Here is a 19,686-nt window from a genome sequence, read left to right as displayed (position 1 = left end):
AACACTATTTACAATAGAATAGCCAAGACATGGAAGCAACATAGGTGTCCATCAACAGATGAATGGTGTGTGTATATATGTGTGTATGTGTGTGTGTGTATCTATATATCTATATGTGTGTGTGTGTGTGCATGTAATGGAATACTATGTGTGTGTGTATGTATATATACATATATATATATTTATATATTTACATTTATATAATGGAATACTACATGGCCATAAAAAGGATGAGATCATGCCATTTGAGTAACATGGATGGACTTAGAGGGTACTGAAATAAGCCAGACTGAGAAAGACAAATACAGTATGATTCCACACATAAATGGAATCTAATACAAGCGAGTGAACAAAAATAGAATCAGAATTATAAATACAGAAAACAAACTGATGGTTGCTAGAAGGAAGAGGGGTGAGGAGTTGAACAAAGGGTAAAGAGGAGAGGGAAATACAGGCCTTCCACTTACGGAATGAGTTAAGTCATGGGAATAAAAAGCAGGATATAAGGAATACAGTCAATAATATTGTAATAGCAATGTAATAGGACAGATGGTATCTATGCTTGTGGCGAACATAACATAATATCTAAGCTTGTCAAATCACTAAGTTGTATACCTGAAACTAACAGAACTGTGCATCAACTATAGTCAAATTAAAAAAAAAAGGAAATGGATATAATAATAGCATTCACTCATAGAGTTCCACAAGGGTTAAACAAGATATATGCAAAGTACATGTAACTGGCACATAATAATTTTCATTAAATGTTTGCCTTTACTATAAATACTGTTATTATTAGTATCATGATATCTTCCTAAAACTAGTACACAGTATGTATATAAGACATGTCTGCTGAGTAGATGCACTTACTTGGCAACTTCATCAAAGGCAGTACATTAATCCATCAAATGTTCTATTTGTGTTATAAGGTAGCCTCAGAGCATAAAGGAAAATTGAGGGTGAAGGGAATGTAAATGGGAAGAAGCAGAGGTATATATCACTCTACAATTTTAACCTGAGAGAATAGGAGTGAAACACCTCTGTGCCTACTCTTTACAACTCAACTTTCTCATGCCCACCTGGCTGCATACCATCTATACTACATTTATACTTTCTGGCCTTATGTTCTATTATTCTCTTGTTTCTTGGTATGTTTCAGCCATAGTGGTTGTTTTCCAGTTCTTCTAAAACACCATATTTGTTTCTACAGAGTTTCCTTCTGTTGGCCTGTTCTTGTCAAATCAGGTCTCAGCTTGAATATTTATTGACATTTCAAGCTAAAGTAGTTTCCTTCCTTCAACCTCCACAGTATATAATTCTCTATTTCATAATCAATTACCCTGCTTATTTATTACAAATCAACTGTATCCATCTATCATCCTATTTATCTACCCATCAGTCGATCGGTCCATCATCCATCCATCCATCCATCATCCATCCATTCACTCTCAACTCATCCCTTTTTCTAATATTATCTGCCTCCCTCTATGAGAATCTACATATCACTAAAGCAGGGACTTCACCACTCTTGTTCACTGATATATCACCAGATCTTAGAATAGTGCCTGTCATGTAAAATTCTCATTAAATATTGTTTTAAGAATAGCTAGACCCAAAAATATTAATATCTCTTTCTTATTCCTCACAATGAAAGTAATTTTTGTAGTTTTTGTTATGAAATTAGAAATCACTAGTAGAACTTAAAGGGTCCAATGAGGAAATAGAGAGGAGTTGGTAAAAGGGTAAAAACTTTCAGGTATACGATGAATACGGTCTGAGGATCTAATATAAAATATGGTGACTATGGATGATAAGACTACATTAAAAAATAATAATTGAAATTTGCTAAGAGAATAGAACTAAAATGTTCTCACAACAACAACAACAAAACCCAAAGGATAAATATGTGAGGTGATAGATGTGTGAGGTAACTGGATGATGGGAATCTTTTCACATACATACAAATATCAAATCACCACAATGTACATTTTAAGTACTTTACAGTTTTATTTATCAATTTTACCTTAATAAAGCTTAAAGTAAAAGAAAATGAAGAAACAAGACTGAAATATACATGGAATATCTCAACAGAGCAATAACGAAGGAAACTGAAGCAGTAATAAAAAATTTTCCAACAATGGAAAGGCCAAGACCAGATAGTTTCACTGATGAATTCTACCAAACATTTAAAAAAGAATTAATGTCAGTCCTTTCAAAACCCTTCCAAAAAATTGAAGAGAAGGGATTACTCCCAAACTCATTTTACAAAGCCAGAATTACCCTATTACCAGAGCCAGATAAAGACACTACAAAACCCAATGAAACAAAAACCAAAAAAATAAGCTATAGGCCAATATCCTTGATATAGATGCAAAAATCTTCAACAGAACTCTAGCAAACAGAATTCAAGAGCACATTAAAAGCACATTACATCATGTCCAAATGGTATTTATCCATGGGATGCAAGTATGTTCAATACACACAAGTCAACAAGTGTGATGTACCACAATAACAGAATAAAAGATAAAAATCTTATGATCATCGCAATAGATGAAGAAAAAGTATTTGACAAAAATCAACAGTCTCTCATAAATAAAAGCTCTCAACAAACTGTGCATGAAGGAATGTATATGAATATAATAAATGCCATGCATGACAAACCTACAACTAACATCATATTCTATGATGAAAAAATGAAAACTTTTCCTCTAAAATCAGCACCATGACAAAGGCGTCCACTCCCATCACCTCTCTTCAATATCGTACTGGAAGTTCTAGCCAGAGTGAGCGAGCGAGCAGGCAGGCAAATAAATAAATACATAAATAAATAAATGTATGTCATCCTAATTGGGAGCAAAATTGTCTCTGTTTCAGATGACATGATATTGTATACTATATACAGAAAACCCTAACAACTCACCAAAAAACTGTAAGAATTAAAAATAATCAGTAAAGTTACAGGATACAAATGAAAATACAAAATCAGTATCAGCATATAGAAATTAATTGCATTTGTATACAATAACAACAAACTATTTGAAAGAGAAATAAAACAATGCCATCTATAATAGCACAAGCATAATAAAATGTTTAGTAATATATTTAACTAATAAGGTGAAATATCTCTACTGTGAAAACTAAAAGACACTGATAAAAGTGACTAAAGAATACACAAGTAAATGAAAAGCCATCCTGTGTATGTGGATCAGAAAAATTAACAAATTGCAAAAGTGTTCATACTACCTAAAATGATCTACAGATTCAATGTAATTCCAATCAAAATTACAATGGCATTTTTTACAGGAACAGAAAAAAATAGTCTTAAAATTCACATGGAACTACAAAAGACCCCAAAGATCCACAGCAATCTTGAAAAAGAAGAATAAAAGTGTAGTGATCAAAACAGCATGGCACTAGCACAAAACAGACACATAGATCAATGGAACAGAACAGGGACCAGAAATAAGTCCATAAAGTTTTCTCAAAAAATTAAAAACAGAACCACCATATTATCCAGCAATCCCCCTTCTGGGTATACATCTGAAGGAAATGAAATCAGCATCTTAAAAAGATACCTGTACTCCAATGTTCACTGCTGCATTATTCACAATGGGAAAGACATGGAAACAACCTAAGTATACTTTGACAGATAAATGGATAAATAAAATGTGGCATATGTGTATATGTATGTATATATATATATATGTAATTTATGTATATGTGCATATATGTGTGTGTGTGTGTGTGTGTATATATATATATGTATATGTATATTGACAGAGAAAAAGAGAGAGAGAAAAGCGGGGAATCCTATCATTTGTGATAACATAGATGGCCTCTGAGGGTATTATGCTAAGTGAAATAAGTCAGACAGAGAAAAGCAAATATGGTATGATCTTACTTTTACAGAATCTGAAACAATGCAAATGCCTACAAACAGAGTAGAATGGTGGTTGACCTGGGCTGGGGGTGGAGGAAATGAGGCAGTCATGATTAGTGATTAAGTGGTGATTAGAGACATAAACTTTCAGGGCACCTGAGTGGCTTAGTCAGTTGTGCGTCAACTTTGGTTCAGGTTGTGATCTCGAGGTTGCTGGGTTCAAGCCCCGCGTCCGGCTCTGTGCTGACAGCCTGGAGCCTGCGGCCTACTTCAGATTCTGTTTCTCAATCTCTCTGCCCCTCCCCTGCTCATGCTCTGTCTCTCTCTCTCTCTCTTAAAAATTAATAAACATTAAAAAATCTAAAAAAAGAAGACACAAACTTTCAGTTATAAGGTGAATAAGTTATGGGATCTAATATAAAGCATGGTGACTATAGTTAAGAATACTGTATTATATACTTAAAAGTTGTCAAGAATAAATTTTAAATGTTCTCAGCACACATACACCCATCCACAAAATAATTATGTAAGGTTATGGGTGTGTTCATTAATCTTGTAGCCAGCATTTTGCAACATATATGTATACTGAATCATAATATTGTACACCTTAAACTTACACAGTGTTGTATGTCACTTATATTTCAATAAGGCTGAAAAAGAGATAAGAGAAAAAAGAGAAACAGTATAAAAGACATACACAACTAGAGGGTATTATGCTGAGCGAAATTAGAGAAAGACAAATGTCATATGACTTCACTCTTATGAGGAATTTAAGACACAAAACTGATGAACATAAGGGAAGGGAAGCAAAAACAATATAAAAACAAGGAGGGGGACAAAACGTAAGAGACTCTTAAATACAGAGAACAAAAAGAGGGTTGCTGGAGGGGTTGTGGGAGGGGGGATGGGTTAAATGGATAAGGGGCATTGAGGAATCTACTCCTGAAATCATTGTTGCGCTATCTGCTAACTAACTAGGAGGTAAATTTAAAAAAAAAAAATTTTTTTTTAACGTTTATTTATTTTTGAGACAGAGAGAGACAGAGCATGAACGGGGGAGATTAGAGAGAGGGAGACACAGAATCTGAAACAGGCTCCAGGCTCTGAGCTGTCAGCACAGAGCCCGACGCGGGGCTCGAACTCACAGACCGTGAGATCATGACCTGAACCGAAGTCGGCCACTTAACTGACTGAGCCACCCAGGCGCCCCAAGGAGGTAAATTTAAAAATAAATAAATTTTAAAAAATGAGATGTGAAAAAATTAAAAAAAGACATACACAACAATAAGTAAACTGCAAGGTAATACTTTAAATGTGTGTGTGTGTGTGTGTGTGTGTGTGTGTGTGTGTGTAAAAACACCCACCTCTAACCAAATTTCTCATGCCTTGAGTGATTTCAAATTAAAGGCTGTTTATTTGTTTGTTTGTTTATTTTGCATGAAAAATACAAATATTTTACCAGAAGAGAAATATGATACACTAAAATTTCAAACTGAATCAACATCAAATTGACAGTCATAATAGCAGGTAACTTATAAACATCAAGTGCATAGTCATAAGTAGCAGGTAATTTATAAGCCATTTATATTTGACCTTTATAGTTGGCAGAACTCCTTTTGCCTTCCTGTTTATAATTTGATTAGGTGATTAACAGGGTAACCTCTTGCCTTTCTAACAACACAACAGTTCTGAGGCAAACTGAAAAATATTTTAAAAATCTATCATTTATTGTGTTTTTACCTTCTAAAGACAGTACTGCACAGCCATTACCTGCTTCAACATTCACTAGCCTTACTTGACAGACGATGTAGTTAAGTATTAAGGGAAGTAATTTGAGCAAATTCACACTATGCACCAGGGCTGACATTAAAACTCACATTTGTCAGACCCCAGAGTTCAACCCCTTTAAGTAGCTACTGCGACGTTCTGCTGGGGGCGCTTAAAATACAACTACAGAAGTGATTTAAGGAGGGTCACAAATACGTAGTTTAGCACAAATCCTTATTATTTTGTTTCCTCTCTGTTCACTATGAGATATGACACAGCGGCTCTCAGAATCTCTCACATCCATTCCTTCTTTTCTTTTTCCACTGCTACCATACCCAAACTAAGTGGCTTCAAGCCCTGAATTAGCATTACTATGGCCACCTAATAATTGTGTTGTGAATCTGCTTTGTGTAATTCATCTGCCACATCATCTTCCTACTAGGCTCCATTCATCACTGTTACTCCATGCTTCAACTGTGCCAGACAACGGGAATATAAATATCTTGGAATAGTTCCCATTGTGGGAATACAGTCTGATGTGCTATAGTAGAGGTGTATACACAGTACAATTGTGGTGTAAAGAAGTGAGTGGCTAGTGATCCATTGGATATACAGATCTGGAGCCAGCAAAAAGGGGCTCACTGGTGACCCTCACTATGAAGGAAGTCAGGGAAGCCATGGTAACTCCCAGGGAGAATATTCTGTCAGACATAGAAAGAACTGAGCCTAAAATCTGGAGATAAGATTTAAGGGGCAAATACAGGGAGAGGAGCCACTGAAATATATGAAAAGTAACTGCTGGGGGTATAGAAGAAAAGGAAAGAGAGGAGCCAGAAGCCAAGGGAGCTGTGAAATCCAGGGAGGAGAGGATACTCAATTGTTTCAAATGCTACAGCTAAAGACTGAGAGGTTACTACTAGATTTTTCAGACATGAGATGAGTTGCAGAGAAATGGTAGAGCAGTGGACAAGAATTAAATCAAGGAATATATACTAGATGAAAAGGAGAATAAATCTTGGCTCACAAGGGAGGACATGGGAAGAAAAGAGAGAAGAAAAGAAGTACCTATGGATATTTACAGTTGTGAGGCTGCAAAGTTCCTGTCAATGGTCCATTTTCTCTGCCAAGAGGAACACGAGGATGTTTGCTAAGAGAAAGGTGTAAGGGTAGGTAAGGGTTTGGGGAGCATAGTAAAATTTTTGAGTAGCTGCCTTGGATTATGGGAAAAGAACCAGGAAGACAAAAAAAAAAAAAATGCTATAGAACCATGTTGGAGGTTCAGCTAAAGGTAGTGAAGTGACCTTGACTTGTATGTTTTTTAAGCTTCTCTGTGGCATAGAAGAAATACTCCAAGATATTATCAATAGTTCCTTGTTTACACATTAACTTGAACACAATTAGCAACTTAATATTCAGAATACCTTGTTACTGGGAAAAAAAAAATTCCTTGACTGTCAGACAAGGAGGTTCTGGTTCTGGAAATGGTGAACAATTGTGAGTGAACGATATGTCTCTTGGGAAGGGTTATAATACAGAAGAATGAGCATATATAAAGATTAATTGTCAGTAAACACTACTGCCTTCTCCATCCCCCACTCACACTGATCCCATGAGATGGGCCATCATTTATCAGCTCTAAGAGACTGGCACACAGTGAGTACTTGGACAAAATCAAGTTTTTGGACTCTAGAGGAGAAAACCAGATCCTGGGCTGCGGTGAACAACCAAGATATAGTCAATTTGCAAGTCTCTATTATCAAGGCAACCTTAAGTCTTTATTTGTATTCTTATGGTAGTGATTTTTCATCTTCAATCCATTCTTAAAGACTCCAGTCTATTATTTTTTACACCCTTTATCATAGGTAGAAAACTCACTCTAGCATTTTCTCGTAAGTAATCTCAAACTGAGGTCACGGTTTGATTGTAGTCTTGTCTTTCCTGTTAAACTGTAAATACACAGTGGAGTGTAAGGGTGTGAAAGAGGGAGGTTCTCCTCTGAATCTGGGACAGTGATACTTGCTGGATGATCAAGGTCATAATCATGCTGTTATAATCCCCTTATTCCCTGGTGCAATTATCAAAAGAAATGGAAAGTGTCTGTGGAAAAAATTTTGATGATGAGAGACTTTTAAAATTAGCTTTAAATACCAAGGAACAGAAATAAAGAACAAGGGATGACCTAGAAAAATATAAAGACCAAAAAGATGTTTTTGTCTCTGAGGGCTTCAGGCTATGTCTTATTCATCTTTAGCCCAGTGCCTGGTGTGAGTACATGGGAGAAGGAAAGAGAATAACACAGTATAAATACGTGCTCTGTGCCAGATCTGTGCAATACATCTTAATATATGTTCTCTCATTTACTCCTTCCAACTAGCCATTAGATAGAAAATAATATTGCCTTTTTTTTTTTTTTACATGAACCTAAAGTTGAGAAATCACATAGTTTTCTTATATTCTTAGATATTCAGTTGTGGAGCTGGTATTTGAATGCAGGTCTGTAAATCCCAAAGTTCATAAGGTTTCTATTGTATTAATTTGCCTATTCCAAGTATTTATTGAGCTGAAAACTTAGAAATGGATCTCAGTTTATAGAATCAACCATCCTCAGCAATGGTGGTTGTATTCCAGGAGACAGTGCATGCAATATAAAATCTGGTTTATACTTTAAATGGAGGCTGAAGATGTAGATGTAGGCAAATCCTAAAATTATCACCCGAATTTGTCCCTGTTTGTGTTTTGCCTTTACCACTGAACAAAGATACATGTCTATCAGATAAGAGCTGCCTTTCTTTCTGAGATGGAGACAATAATACAGAGATGGGTTGGTTTTTTTCCCCTAAATACATGGGGATTGAGGAAAGTTCAGTATAGATGGAGAGTATAGGGGAGAAATTAAAAAAGACAGGGAGATATTAACAATTCCCATCAGACAACTTCTAAAGAGAAAATGTATTCTATGGCAAAGAAGTACTAAGAAATGCCTCTTGTTGAAAAATATGGTTATTTCTATTTTTATTTTTTAAATTTATTTTAAGAAAGAGAGAGGAAACTGGGGGAGGAGCATAGGGAGAGAGAGGGAGAAGGAGGGAGAGAGAATCCCTAGCAGATTTCACACCGCCAGCATGGATCCCGATGCGGGGCTCAAACTCATGAACCATGAGATCATGACCTGAGCTGACATCAGAGGCTTAACTGACTGAGCCACCCAGGCACCCTGGGTTATTTCTGTTTTTAAAAATGATAGAAATGAGTATAAAGATTCTACACACTTTTCATATGTAAAAAAGATTAAAACACCCCTTCTTGTTGGTCTTCAGGTTACTTTGATATTAGTTTTTCCATTGGGATCCTGTCCTACTAAAGTATGTACAAGACACTATAGCAGCACCAGAGAAGGGGTAATTGATTCTTTCTGGAAAGACAGAAGAAGCTTAGGGCAATATTTCACTGTAAAGAAAATTTGAGATGAATACTAAAGGGTAAGAAATGATTATCCAGAAGATCACAGACAAAAACGAAAATTTCATTCTACTGGCTTTAAGTTGAAGTATCTAATTTATTTCCCTCTCTCCTTCCTTCCCCTTCCTTCATTCCTTCCTCTCCCTCTCTACGTCAATCTATCATCTATCATTTGCTTAAGCTATAGGATTCCCAAGATGGTCAGCTAGAGAACGCAGTGTGGTGTAGCGGTTAAATGGCATGGCTTGAGATGAAGATTCGCTGGGTACGTACTCCAGCTTTGACGCATATAATTACTAACTTCTCTGTCTTTCACTCATTTGAAAAATGTGAGGAATGAATGTGCTAATATGCATAAATCATTTAAAACCATACCTAGCATATACCAAGGTTAGTTATCATTTTAATTTGTTCATTTACTTTGAAATATTCTGCCCCATCATCAGAACTAAGTCTTGAATCACTTCAGAATCAATGATAGAGCTATACTAATTAGAGAATTTGATGCAGAATAGCTCTATTTTGGTAGCTGCTCCAATTTATGTATAGGATTTTACACCCTTTTGATCTTAGGTAAATATATAATCTCTTGACTTAATGTATTGATTATTGCATAGCAAAAGTAACAGATTAATTGAAAAGGGATTTATGGCTTAATTATAAGCAAATCTACCATCACATTTGCTAGATCTGTACAAACTAAGCCATTTAATATAGAGTAAATATGTAAAGTGCATACTCAGTCCTGGAATCCGCCTTTCAAATTTTATTTTGAATGTCAGAATCTCAGATGAGTGTCTGTCTTATAAGAAATTAATGCAGTGTAGAATGAAACTCTCACCTCTGTCCTATTCACTGTATTTCATGGAGTGAATTTTAGAGTGTTTTCACGTTAATCTCATATAAATTATTTCTTGTAGTATGCCGGGTTAGTCCAGCATCCATTCATCCACTCACCATCTACCCAAACATCCATGCATGCGTGTGTGCATGCAGCAAATATTTAAGCATCTCCTACGTGCAATGTAAATTTGTGAAATATTAGAAAAAAATATTAAACGAGACAGACATAGCATTGCTAATGGTGCTCATAGGATGTCAGAGAAGACTGATAATGAGAGAAACAACTACAATAAAGATGATTTGATCTCTATGAAACATAATTTCCCCAGGTGACTCTCTTTCTTGTCTAGCTCATAATTTCCTTTTTAAGCACACTTCTCTTTTAAATAATATTGCACGAAGCTCAGAATTATTTGAGCGATCTTTGTGGAACAGTATCAGGGCCACATTTAGGTAGGTAGTGCTACCATCAGAGGTGTTTCATCTGCAAGAGGCACTGTATGAAATAAAGAGGTAACATTCTCATGGGAAAAGAAGTGAAAAAGAGGAAAGCTCACAGGAACGTGCCGCCGCAGGTTTGTTGGTGTGCCGGATGGAGAAGAGCTGGTGCTGAGGGCATTCTCAATGTCCTGATCAAGTTGGTCCAGTTTCATAATTAGCAGCACCATGGAGTCTAGCCGCGCCCTATCTCGATCTTCTCTTATTTCCTGAGGAACAGAACATGTTGTTACTAAATCTGAAAGGGCATTTCTTGGAAAGAATAAAAAGTTCCCTGTTCTTCAATGTGACAAAAAGGACACTGAATAATAGGCAGCCTTCTACTCAAGGGGGAAAGGAAGTTCTATTCTGTATCATCAATGGGCTCTTCATTGGGAAGATGCTGACCTACTGCCAAAGAAGCATTTTACTTGAATTTTAAATATACATCTTCTGGCAAAAAGTGAAATGAAAAAGAAGTATAACATCACTGAGTACTGATACATATTTACTACTTTTCTGTGAACTATTCTTGGGAAAAATTAGATGTTACTTTTTTCATGGTATAAATCAATTATGACATACTAATAACTGTTGGTGGTTAGGCATTTAAGGATCCATACAATATTTTTGGAAGAATATTTCTGAGTATAGGAAAAAAATGGGAAAATAATCAAAGGCGGCAGGATTCAGTCTGTACAGTGGGCAAGTTGCTTTGTTTGTTTTGTTGTATTTTGTTTTGTTTTTGCATGGCGCCATTTACCTACTGCTGCTTCAAGCTATATCACTGTCAATATTTCTTTTCAAGCTTCTTTTTTTTTTCACATTAAAAAAAAGCCCCCATAACTGTATATATTTTTGTAAATGATCATGGTTACTTATCCTGAATTCTTTATAATATTGAGATATATTTATGGAAATACTGTTGCTTACAGGAATAACTAAACCTTCTCATTGACCATACAGAGTCATTTCCACATGACTGTTTACTATTCTTGCATATTCAAATCATGTCAATTAGTATTAGGAATTTCCCAGATTCCCTGTGGGCTGTGCAAGGTATCAAGGTTGGATAGGGCATTGGGTTGGGAAAAAAAGGCCATGGAAAGCACAGTAAGGTTCTTTAGAAGCAAAATCTACTGAGACATATAATAGACTCAGGGCTAGCCCTTTGGAAGAAAACTATCATGTGTAACTCATGTTGCTATCTTCTCATCTGTCTTTGATATTTACCTCGGTGAAATCAGCTTTGAAAGGAACACAAGTGGGGACCTCAAAGGGAAAATATATCACAACAGAAGCCTGAGGGATGTGGGTACAAGGGAGCAGGTGATGGTATTGGAAGTGAATCAGACATTTTATTTTGTTTTGGCATTTTTTAATCCCCTAAATTCTCTAGCCTTCATTAGGAGGGAACCCCAAAGAACAGGGACTAACTAGGGTAAATTTCATGGATTAATCAAATTCTATACAAGTCTCTGTACCCCCAATAGCTAGAGCATTATTTCCCAGATGTCAAACAGTTGGCCTATTAAAGTGTTCAAAGAATCATTAATTAGGGTAACATTCGTAAATTATTTGGGTAAGCTGAACCTGTGTTTGGTTTAACAGACTAACATCAAATTGAAAGAGCTAGTCCTATTTCCATAAAGACATCCAGTTTGAGAATAAGTTAAGAATTTTTTTTGAGTTGTATTACTTACTTCAGAATACTATGCTGTGATTATTACTTAAATTTCCTTTCATTGTCCCTGCTGTCTACAACATGTAATGAGGCTCTGACACAATTACAGGCTCTTGTCATCATAAAGTTTTATGTTTTATGCTTGAGAGTATCCAGGATATTTGCAAACAGACTTGAACCTCACTATATATCATATCCTTCACTGCCACAGAACTTTGTTATAGTCAAAAGAGCATTACAGTAGAACCCTGCTTCTACCTTAAAATGAAGTCCTGGAAATATTGGAGATTATTCTAAATTTAATTCTCTTCTAAATACCCAAAACATGGAACACCTGACTGAAAGAAGACTCAAAGTCCTCTTAATTACTTCTCCAATGTATTTGCTTGTATAATTTCCTTCTTTTTAAAACCAAAGTTGTGTTTGGCAAGATAATGTTCTTTGCATCTCTACATCCACATAATGTTTTTTCTGTGTGATTTTAATTTCCCAGTTATAACATCCTCAAGCACAAAAATTATGTTTTTCTACCTGGCAGATGAGACAAGTTATACATTGCACATGCAATATGTTTTCAGGAATAATAGTAATGAAATCAATAGGAGCCAGTGAAATAACAGCTCCCAAAGCCTTAGAAAGTATATCTTGATATTTTTCCAGCTACTAAGTTAATGTTGGATAAAGCAGTATGTCCTGGGTTGTCCTAGACCTACCAGCAGTGGTCTCAGAAACAATTTGTCTTTGAATTAACTGGATGCTGAGATTGTGCTTTAAAAACATTTTTAAATCCATGGGCTGAGCATCAAATTATTTCAAATGCTCTGCCAAAAGGAATAAAACCAAACGGCCTTGGTCTACAATATTCCTTTAGAGAAATAAGCCTATTGATTTCGCCTTCCTTCCTGGATGCTTCCTTATTCACTATCTATTACATTCAGCATCAAGCGTCAAGTACACAGACCAGTATCCTGTGTTATACATCCATAAAACCTCACAAAATAGAGTGGACTACAAATCAGATGCTTTGGATAAATTTTACTGTCTTTGTTTTGAAAGCCCCAGATATTAATATTTAACAGTTCTAACCTTTCATATGTCCATGGCTAAACTCCAGCAAATAGCTCATGCCTGAAAATAGAGCTGCGTATTTGCAGGTTTTGGCTAGGTTGACTTCTTCATTGAAGCTTTTATTTCATGCTGTCTCCATAGTCCACGAAGAGGACCTTCTTTAATAAGTAAAGCTGCCTATTAATGAAGTTCTCAACATTTCAGTACCTTAACCCCTTCAAATCAAGGCCAAGATGCTAAATTCTCTCCCCTCCCGTCTTTCCTTCCTTCTTTCCTGCAGTCATAGCTGTTCTGGGCCAAGCACCATTAAAGGGACAAAATAGTCACAAGTGGATAAGAGATTTAAAAATTCCTGCTTTCTTGAATATTATAGTCAACCATGAGAAGACACAACAAAAGTTAACAAATTCATAAGTAGGATGGTTTCATACAGGAACAAGTGTAAGAAGCAAATAAATTGGGTAAGAATCTACACAGTCACTGAAGGGGGTGTCCCACTTTGTATAGAGTGGTTGGAAAATAGTTTTCTGTGGTTGGAAAATAGAGCTAAATCATGATGGGGAGAAAAAGAATGGGGTAGAAGAGAGATACGAAGATGAAGATGGAGATGGAGAGAGACAGCAAGTGACAGAGAAAGGGAGAGAGAAAGAGAGAGAGAGAAAGGAAGAAAAATGAAAGGCAAAGAAAAAAGGGGAAGGGAAGGGAAGGGAAGGGAAGAAGAAGAGGAAGAAGGAAGGAGGAGAACTGGGAAAATAGTACTGCACACATCTTGGATGCTAGACTGGAATGAGCTGGATGAATAAGAGGATCAGATAAAAGGTGGGGGACACCAGGAAGGGAAGTGAGAGTGAAAGGAATGAATACTAGAACAATGTACAGGTGAATATGAACAGGAGCCAAAATATATTTTGTCATGAAGGTCACTGTAAAGGTCAAATTTATTCCTTACAGTGGGGCCACTGGCAGGATGTAAGCACATGAGTGATTTCCTGTGTATTTTACTTTTAGGATCCTCACCACATATTGACAATCAAACATTTTTGGAACCTCACGCTACTTTAGCCCCAGCAAAGTCAAATGGCTAATTCATACGAAATAGTTCAAATTAACCTAGGATTATTTTCTAGTCCTAGTCCTAGTTCTTTTTTTTTCCCCCTGAAGTCTGAATTGGACCCACATTATGGCAATTATAAGGCAATAACAAATTTAAGAGTACATCTATCTTGATGAGCACTGAATAATATATGGCATTGTTGAATCCCTATATGGTACACCTGAAACTAATATAACACTGTGTGTTAACTACACTGGAATTAAAAAAATGATATGCTTTTATAACACGGCCATAAATATTTTGAGATCGAAGTGAAAAAGAAGACACTGTCTGAGGAAGCTGTTTCTTGGAAGCAGGGAGTGGTATGTTAGTAAATGTTTAGAAACTAGATACCAAATGAAACAAAAGTCCTCATGTGTAGCATGTGCCACTTTTTCTGTGACGTAAATATTGTCATAGCTGGTTTCAAGCTACCAACAAGACATTATTGAACTCAGAACAGGAAGAGATGCCACCAGTTTGCTCTTGTGAGCTTATGCGAGCTGGTGCATATTTGTGCCAACACATAGTAGGAGTGGGATCAGTAGGATGGAGAGACATGCTCAGAATTTGATTCAAATAGAAGCATTGCTAGTTAAATCGACAGTTGTAATTATGGCTTAGTCAACATAACAACATACTGAAATAATGTATTTTATTTATTTAATGCATTTATTTTCCTTAACTTTTGCTCTTGTTGCCCAGGTAGAGTTCAGTATAAATTGTTGACTGAAATTTAGTGTTCTTCTGGAGACTTCTTTTTTCCTAGAAGCAGCTCATGTATCTGCCTTCTTTGCACTATCCATTATTTATGTTTGTAAAATCCCTTAAAATTCATTATAATTAACATATCTTCATATGTGTATTTTCACTTAAATAGGTCAAACAGGGGTGCCTGGGTGATTCAGTCAGCTGAGTGTCTGACTTCTGCTCAGTCATGATCTCGTGGTTCATGAGTTTGAGGCCCACATTGGGCTCTGTGCTAACAGCTCAGAGCCAAGAGCCTGCTTCAGATTCTGTGTCTTCCTCTCTCTCTGTCCCTCCCCCACTCATACTCTGTTTCCTCTCTCTCATAAATAAATATTTAAAAAAATAATTAAAAAATAAGTCAAAACATATTTGAGTAACTCATTATGTACTTGGGTACTTTCTCCAAAATTAAGACTTTAGAAATCTAGAGCTCTAGGATCATGGCTATTGGTTCCACGGTGTTCTGACTTTGCAGCTGTAGAGTTTTAAATCCAGATCACTTTTCCATTGACAAATTGAATAGAGTAGAGCCCAGCTCTCCCCACTCCTTGCCTCGGTCTTTTTCCAATACTCCATTTTGCTTCCCTTTCATGGATGCAATTTCTAATTCAATGCCTATTAGGCATCATTTATTCTCTCCTTAACTACTGCAACCTGTTTTTCATTCCTTCTAATATACAGAAACTATGTTTTGGAAGAGTAGCAATAACCACAATTAAATGCAAGAAACTTTTGCATCTAGACAAGTCCTTGTACGTTTTTAACAGTCTTCACGATGTTTATTGGCCAGCTCCTGTGTCCTATGCACTGTTCCCTAGGAAGCTACCTATTTCATACTTGTGCAGTTGTAAGGTTGAGAATTCTGCCTTCCTTTAACTTCCCAGTTTCTCCCTCCAAAAATAGACAGCATAAAGTAGTGTCTATTCCATGAAAGAGCCTTTCAAATATTTGAAGAACTACGTTGTGCCCATTTTCTTCATTTTCTAGGTGAATCATACTCAGTCCCCTTAATGATTTCTCATACGACATGTTTTCAAATCCTCATTAGTTCTATTTACCCTTCTCTGAATATGACATAATTCTGTCATTGACCCAATTAATAGTCAGTGCCGAGAATTAAATATATTACTCTACACGTTCTCAGACCAGGGCAGAGTAGGCAAGTATTTCCCCATGTTCTATATACCCTCTCTAACACAGCCTAAGAATTAGGTGCCTGTTTAGAACATGAATAGGCTATTCTTAATAGGATTGCATGATTTGCTTTTTTAATGAGGAAAAACTATTTAGTTGCCTGTGAGCTGACCTTGAGTCAATGGTGTGATATATGTCTCCTTTTCCCAATATCTGCCTGTGTAGCACTAAGAGCAGAAACATCCTGTTGTCGAGAGACTGTAACCAGCTGTTGTCAAGGTACAGATAATATATATCACAGTTGTCGAAGAAATTTCCAGTTGTATTTCTTTCAGAAACACGTCAGTGGATGCTTAGGCAAATTTGGAGAGAAACTTCTATTCAATTCGATTTGTTGTCAAAAGCCTATTATGGCCAACCGCATGGTTTTCATTGGAAAATCTTAAAGATGTTCCTTATTTACTCCCAAGAGCTATTTAGCCCCTAAGCAGTGAAGTCATTTGGGTCACAATGGGATCTGGGGGAGATACACAGGGTTTTTAGGGGGTCATTCTCTCCAGATCTCTGAAAAGGAATTCGTTGAACAGGAGACTCCACTACCTTCTTTCCTTCTATCTGGGGAAGATAATTCCAAGCTTCCTCTTTCCCAGATGCTCTTAGTTGAGCAACACAGGACACAGCACACACACACGGAGTGGGGAGGAGGTGAAGATTACCAGACACTCTACAGACTGTGAAGTACAGAGAAAAGGATGCCTCCCCTAGAGATGCAGGGCACGGTTTTCCTAATGCCAAGCATTTGGAAGAAAACCAAAAAAATGCAGTAAACCACCTGAATGCTTCCAAATAGTGGACATTTGGCTCAGCAAATACAGCACTGCCTGAATGTTCTGCTTGTCAATGAGTTGTGGCATCACATAGACAGCCATAATAAATTAAAGGCGAGGCCAGGAAGAGAAGTAAGACTTCCTGATTCGTAATCCAAGGTTCTGGCCCCTACACTGTCTTTGATTCCATACGCATCTTACTGGCATTCTGGGCTGGTAATACTCCTTGTTCACCCGTAATAGAAAGGGACCTTTTAGCAAAAGACTTGGCCCGACTGCATTCTGAATTATTTGATCTGAGGCCAGCTGGATTAGTATGAAATCTCCTATTAGTGTTATACATTTCATCTGAAAATAAATTCCTCACTCTAGACTTTCCTTTCTTAAAATAATATCCTGCTTAAAGAACCAGAAAGTTACTCATTTTTTTTTCTTCAGAAGCAGTGAAGATTTTTATCTGAATAGCTAGTCAGGGGCTAAAGATAATATAACTATACTATGTTAGAATTTCTAGGCAAGTTAAACAAGTCAACCTTAATTTTTATACTGGTGCATTTCAAGATAAAATTTATGTGGATTAGGTAATAAAACAAACCAGTAATTATCTCTGATTCGCCAGATACAGTCTGTTCAACCACAAAATCTTTGCATGTTATCTTAATAGTAACATGTGCCAATATCATTTTAGTATCAGTTGATAGAGGGTGATCTAATACCCTCATTCAAAGTTACTACAAGGAATCTTTGAACTGGTATGTAAATTGTGGCTTTTTATTTATTTATTTATTTATTTATTTATTTTTTAATTTATTTTTGGGACAGAGAGAGACAGAGCATGAACGGGGGAGGGGCAGAGAGAGAGGGAGACACAGATTCGGAAACAGGCTCCAGGCTCCGAGCCATCAGCCCGGAGCCTGACGCGCGGCTCGAACTCACGGACCGCGAGATCGTGACCTGGCTGAAGTCGGACGCTTAACCGACTGCGCCACCCAGGCGCCCCAAATTGTGGCTTTTTAGTGTTTACCTTCACTTCCTATGTTATCTCCTTCCATTTACAAAGCATGGTTCAGAAAACGGGTTCCTCCTTAGCTTGATTTTTAAATTCCAGTGAGGTTTCAAATAGAGCATTTTTAAACTGGGACTTCTGTAAATTGCTTACAGAGTCTCCTGCATAGACTCAAAGGATATCTCTGCAGCTGGTCCTAAGGAGTGCTCAGAAGTGGCAGATGTGAATCAGGGACAGAATTGTGTGGGCAGAAATTCTTCTCTATTCCAGGGAAATCTGAGGATGACTTCCTCCACTAGGTTTAAAGGTCCATTTTGGGGAGTGGGATATGATTTCTACTTAAATAATTTGGTAGGCATTCTGGAACCAGTGTTTACTTTAAGTGGTAAAATTGGGAGACTGACTTTCATGGTCACTTAACACATTTTATAGACACAAAGTCAACTTTTGTGGGTTATTTATCCTGTATCATCATTCCTACCTGATATCTGCAAATCTCTGCAGTTTTTGTTACTTTGGCTTTTTTGTTTTGTTTTGTTTGTTTTACAATTCTCAGTAGCTCTGTCCTTGGGCTCAGATGTTAAAGGAGGCAGGACTTTTCCTGATGTGAAAACGTGAGAAAAACATCTACTTACATTAAAATTCCATCAACTGTTTGCAGGAATATTATGATGGTCTTTTTTAGGTGTGGATAACAAAGAAAGACAAAAGTAAAAATTTCTTCCTCTTCCATAAAAATTTATATGACTTAATTTAGAAAAAAGTCTTGCATTGAACCTGGCTTCTGTTAAATTTTCTAGTTTTACCTCTCACATTCTTTCTGATAATTCCCAGTGTTCCCCAATGTCAGTCATTTTGAGGACTACTGCTACATTATTCTTAATATTTTTCTTTAATTGGATTCATTTTTACAGGTAGATAAAAATTTAAATATATGAATGCTATATAATATATAAGTAATTTTATTTTTTATAAAGTATATTAAACTATACAATTATCAAAATCAACCATACTATGTGATATAATCTTACATAAACCACTGTACTATATTTTAGAAAATGCTCAGTTAGAAGTCCAGAACTTCTTTTAGTTTCTCAAATATGTCATGTTGTCTCTCTCTCTCATTGCAACAAGGGTTACTATATGCAGCAAATAAAAATATAGGATACCCAATTACATTTGAATTTCAGATAAATAATTTTTTTTGTGTGTAAGTATATCCCAAATATTGCACGGGATATACTTATACTAAGACATTTTATGTTGTTTATCTGAAATTCAAATGGAACTGGGGATCCTAAATTTTATCTGGCAACTGTATTTGGACCCATGTAATAATGTTTCTTAGACTTAACATACTTCTCCCCTGACTGGGTACATCAGAGGAAATCTTTGGTTTCAAGTATCATGTGGCTCCAATGGAGAGGTTTCTATACAAGGTTGTTTCCTTGAATGAATGAACAGTAATTGCCTTCTAAGTTTAGTTATACAATTTCAAAGAATAGGAATTTCCTTTTCTCAGTGTTCTATTTAGTGTTATAATCCTAGGCAAATCTAAGACTTCTCATTTTGATTTTTCTTCAGCAACAAAATAAAGTCTGAAAAGTGCATGAGGCAGATCTTTTTAGAATTGCAAATTCACTTCAATTGTTAATATTTTGTATGAAATTTTCTAGAAATGAGTAAATCAGATTGAAT

General features: G+C 36.2%; 1 protein-coding gene across 7 annotated transcripts in view; it reads right to left on the bottom strand.

Moving 5' to 3' along the window:
* The window catches only part of DLC1 (DLC1 Rho GTPase activating protein), a 563,102-nt gene that overhangs the window by 307,493 nt on the left and 235,923 nt on the right, over nucleotides 1-19,686 (bottom strand). For 6 of the 7 annotated variants that reach the window (XM_040490111.1, XM_040490112.1, XM_040490109.1 and 3 more), the window contains one exon: nucleotides 10,507-10,656. The exons of the other annotated variant lie outside the window; for it this stretch is intronic. In XM_040490111.1, the coding sequence (XP_040346045.1) occupies nucleotides 10,507-10,656 (150 nt within the window). The remainder of the gene's footprint in view (nucleotides 1-10,506; nucleotides 10,657-19,686) is intronic. 7 annotated transcript variants of the gene reach the window in all.

This window comes from Herpailurus yagouaroundi, unplaced genomic scaffold (genome assembly GCF_014898765.1).
Source record: "Herpailurus yagouaroundi ecotype Mexico unplaced genomic scaffold, PumYag 181, whole genome shotgun sequence".
In the NCBI taxonomy this organism is placed as follows: Eukaryota; Metazoa; Chordata; class Mammalia; order Carnivora; family Felidae; genus Herpailurus; species Herpailurus yagouaroundi.
The sequence above is the reverse complement of the archived record's forward strand: the minus strand, read 5'-3'. Positions and strand labels throughout refer to the sequence as shown.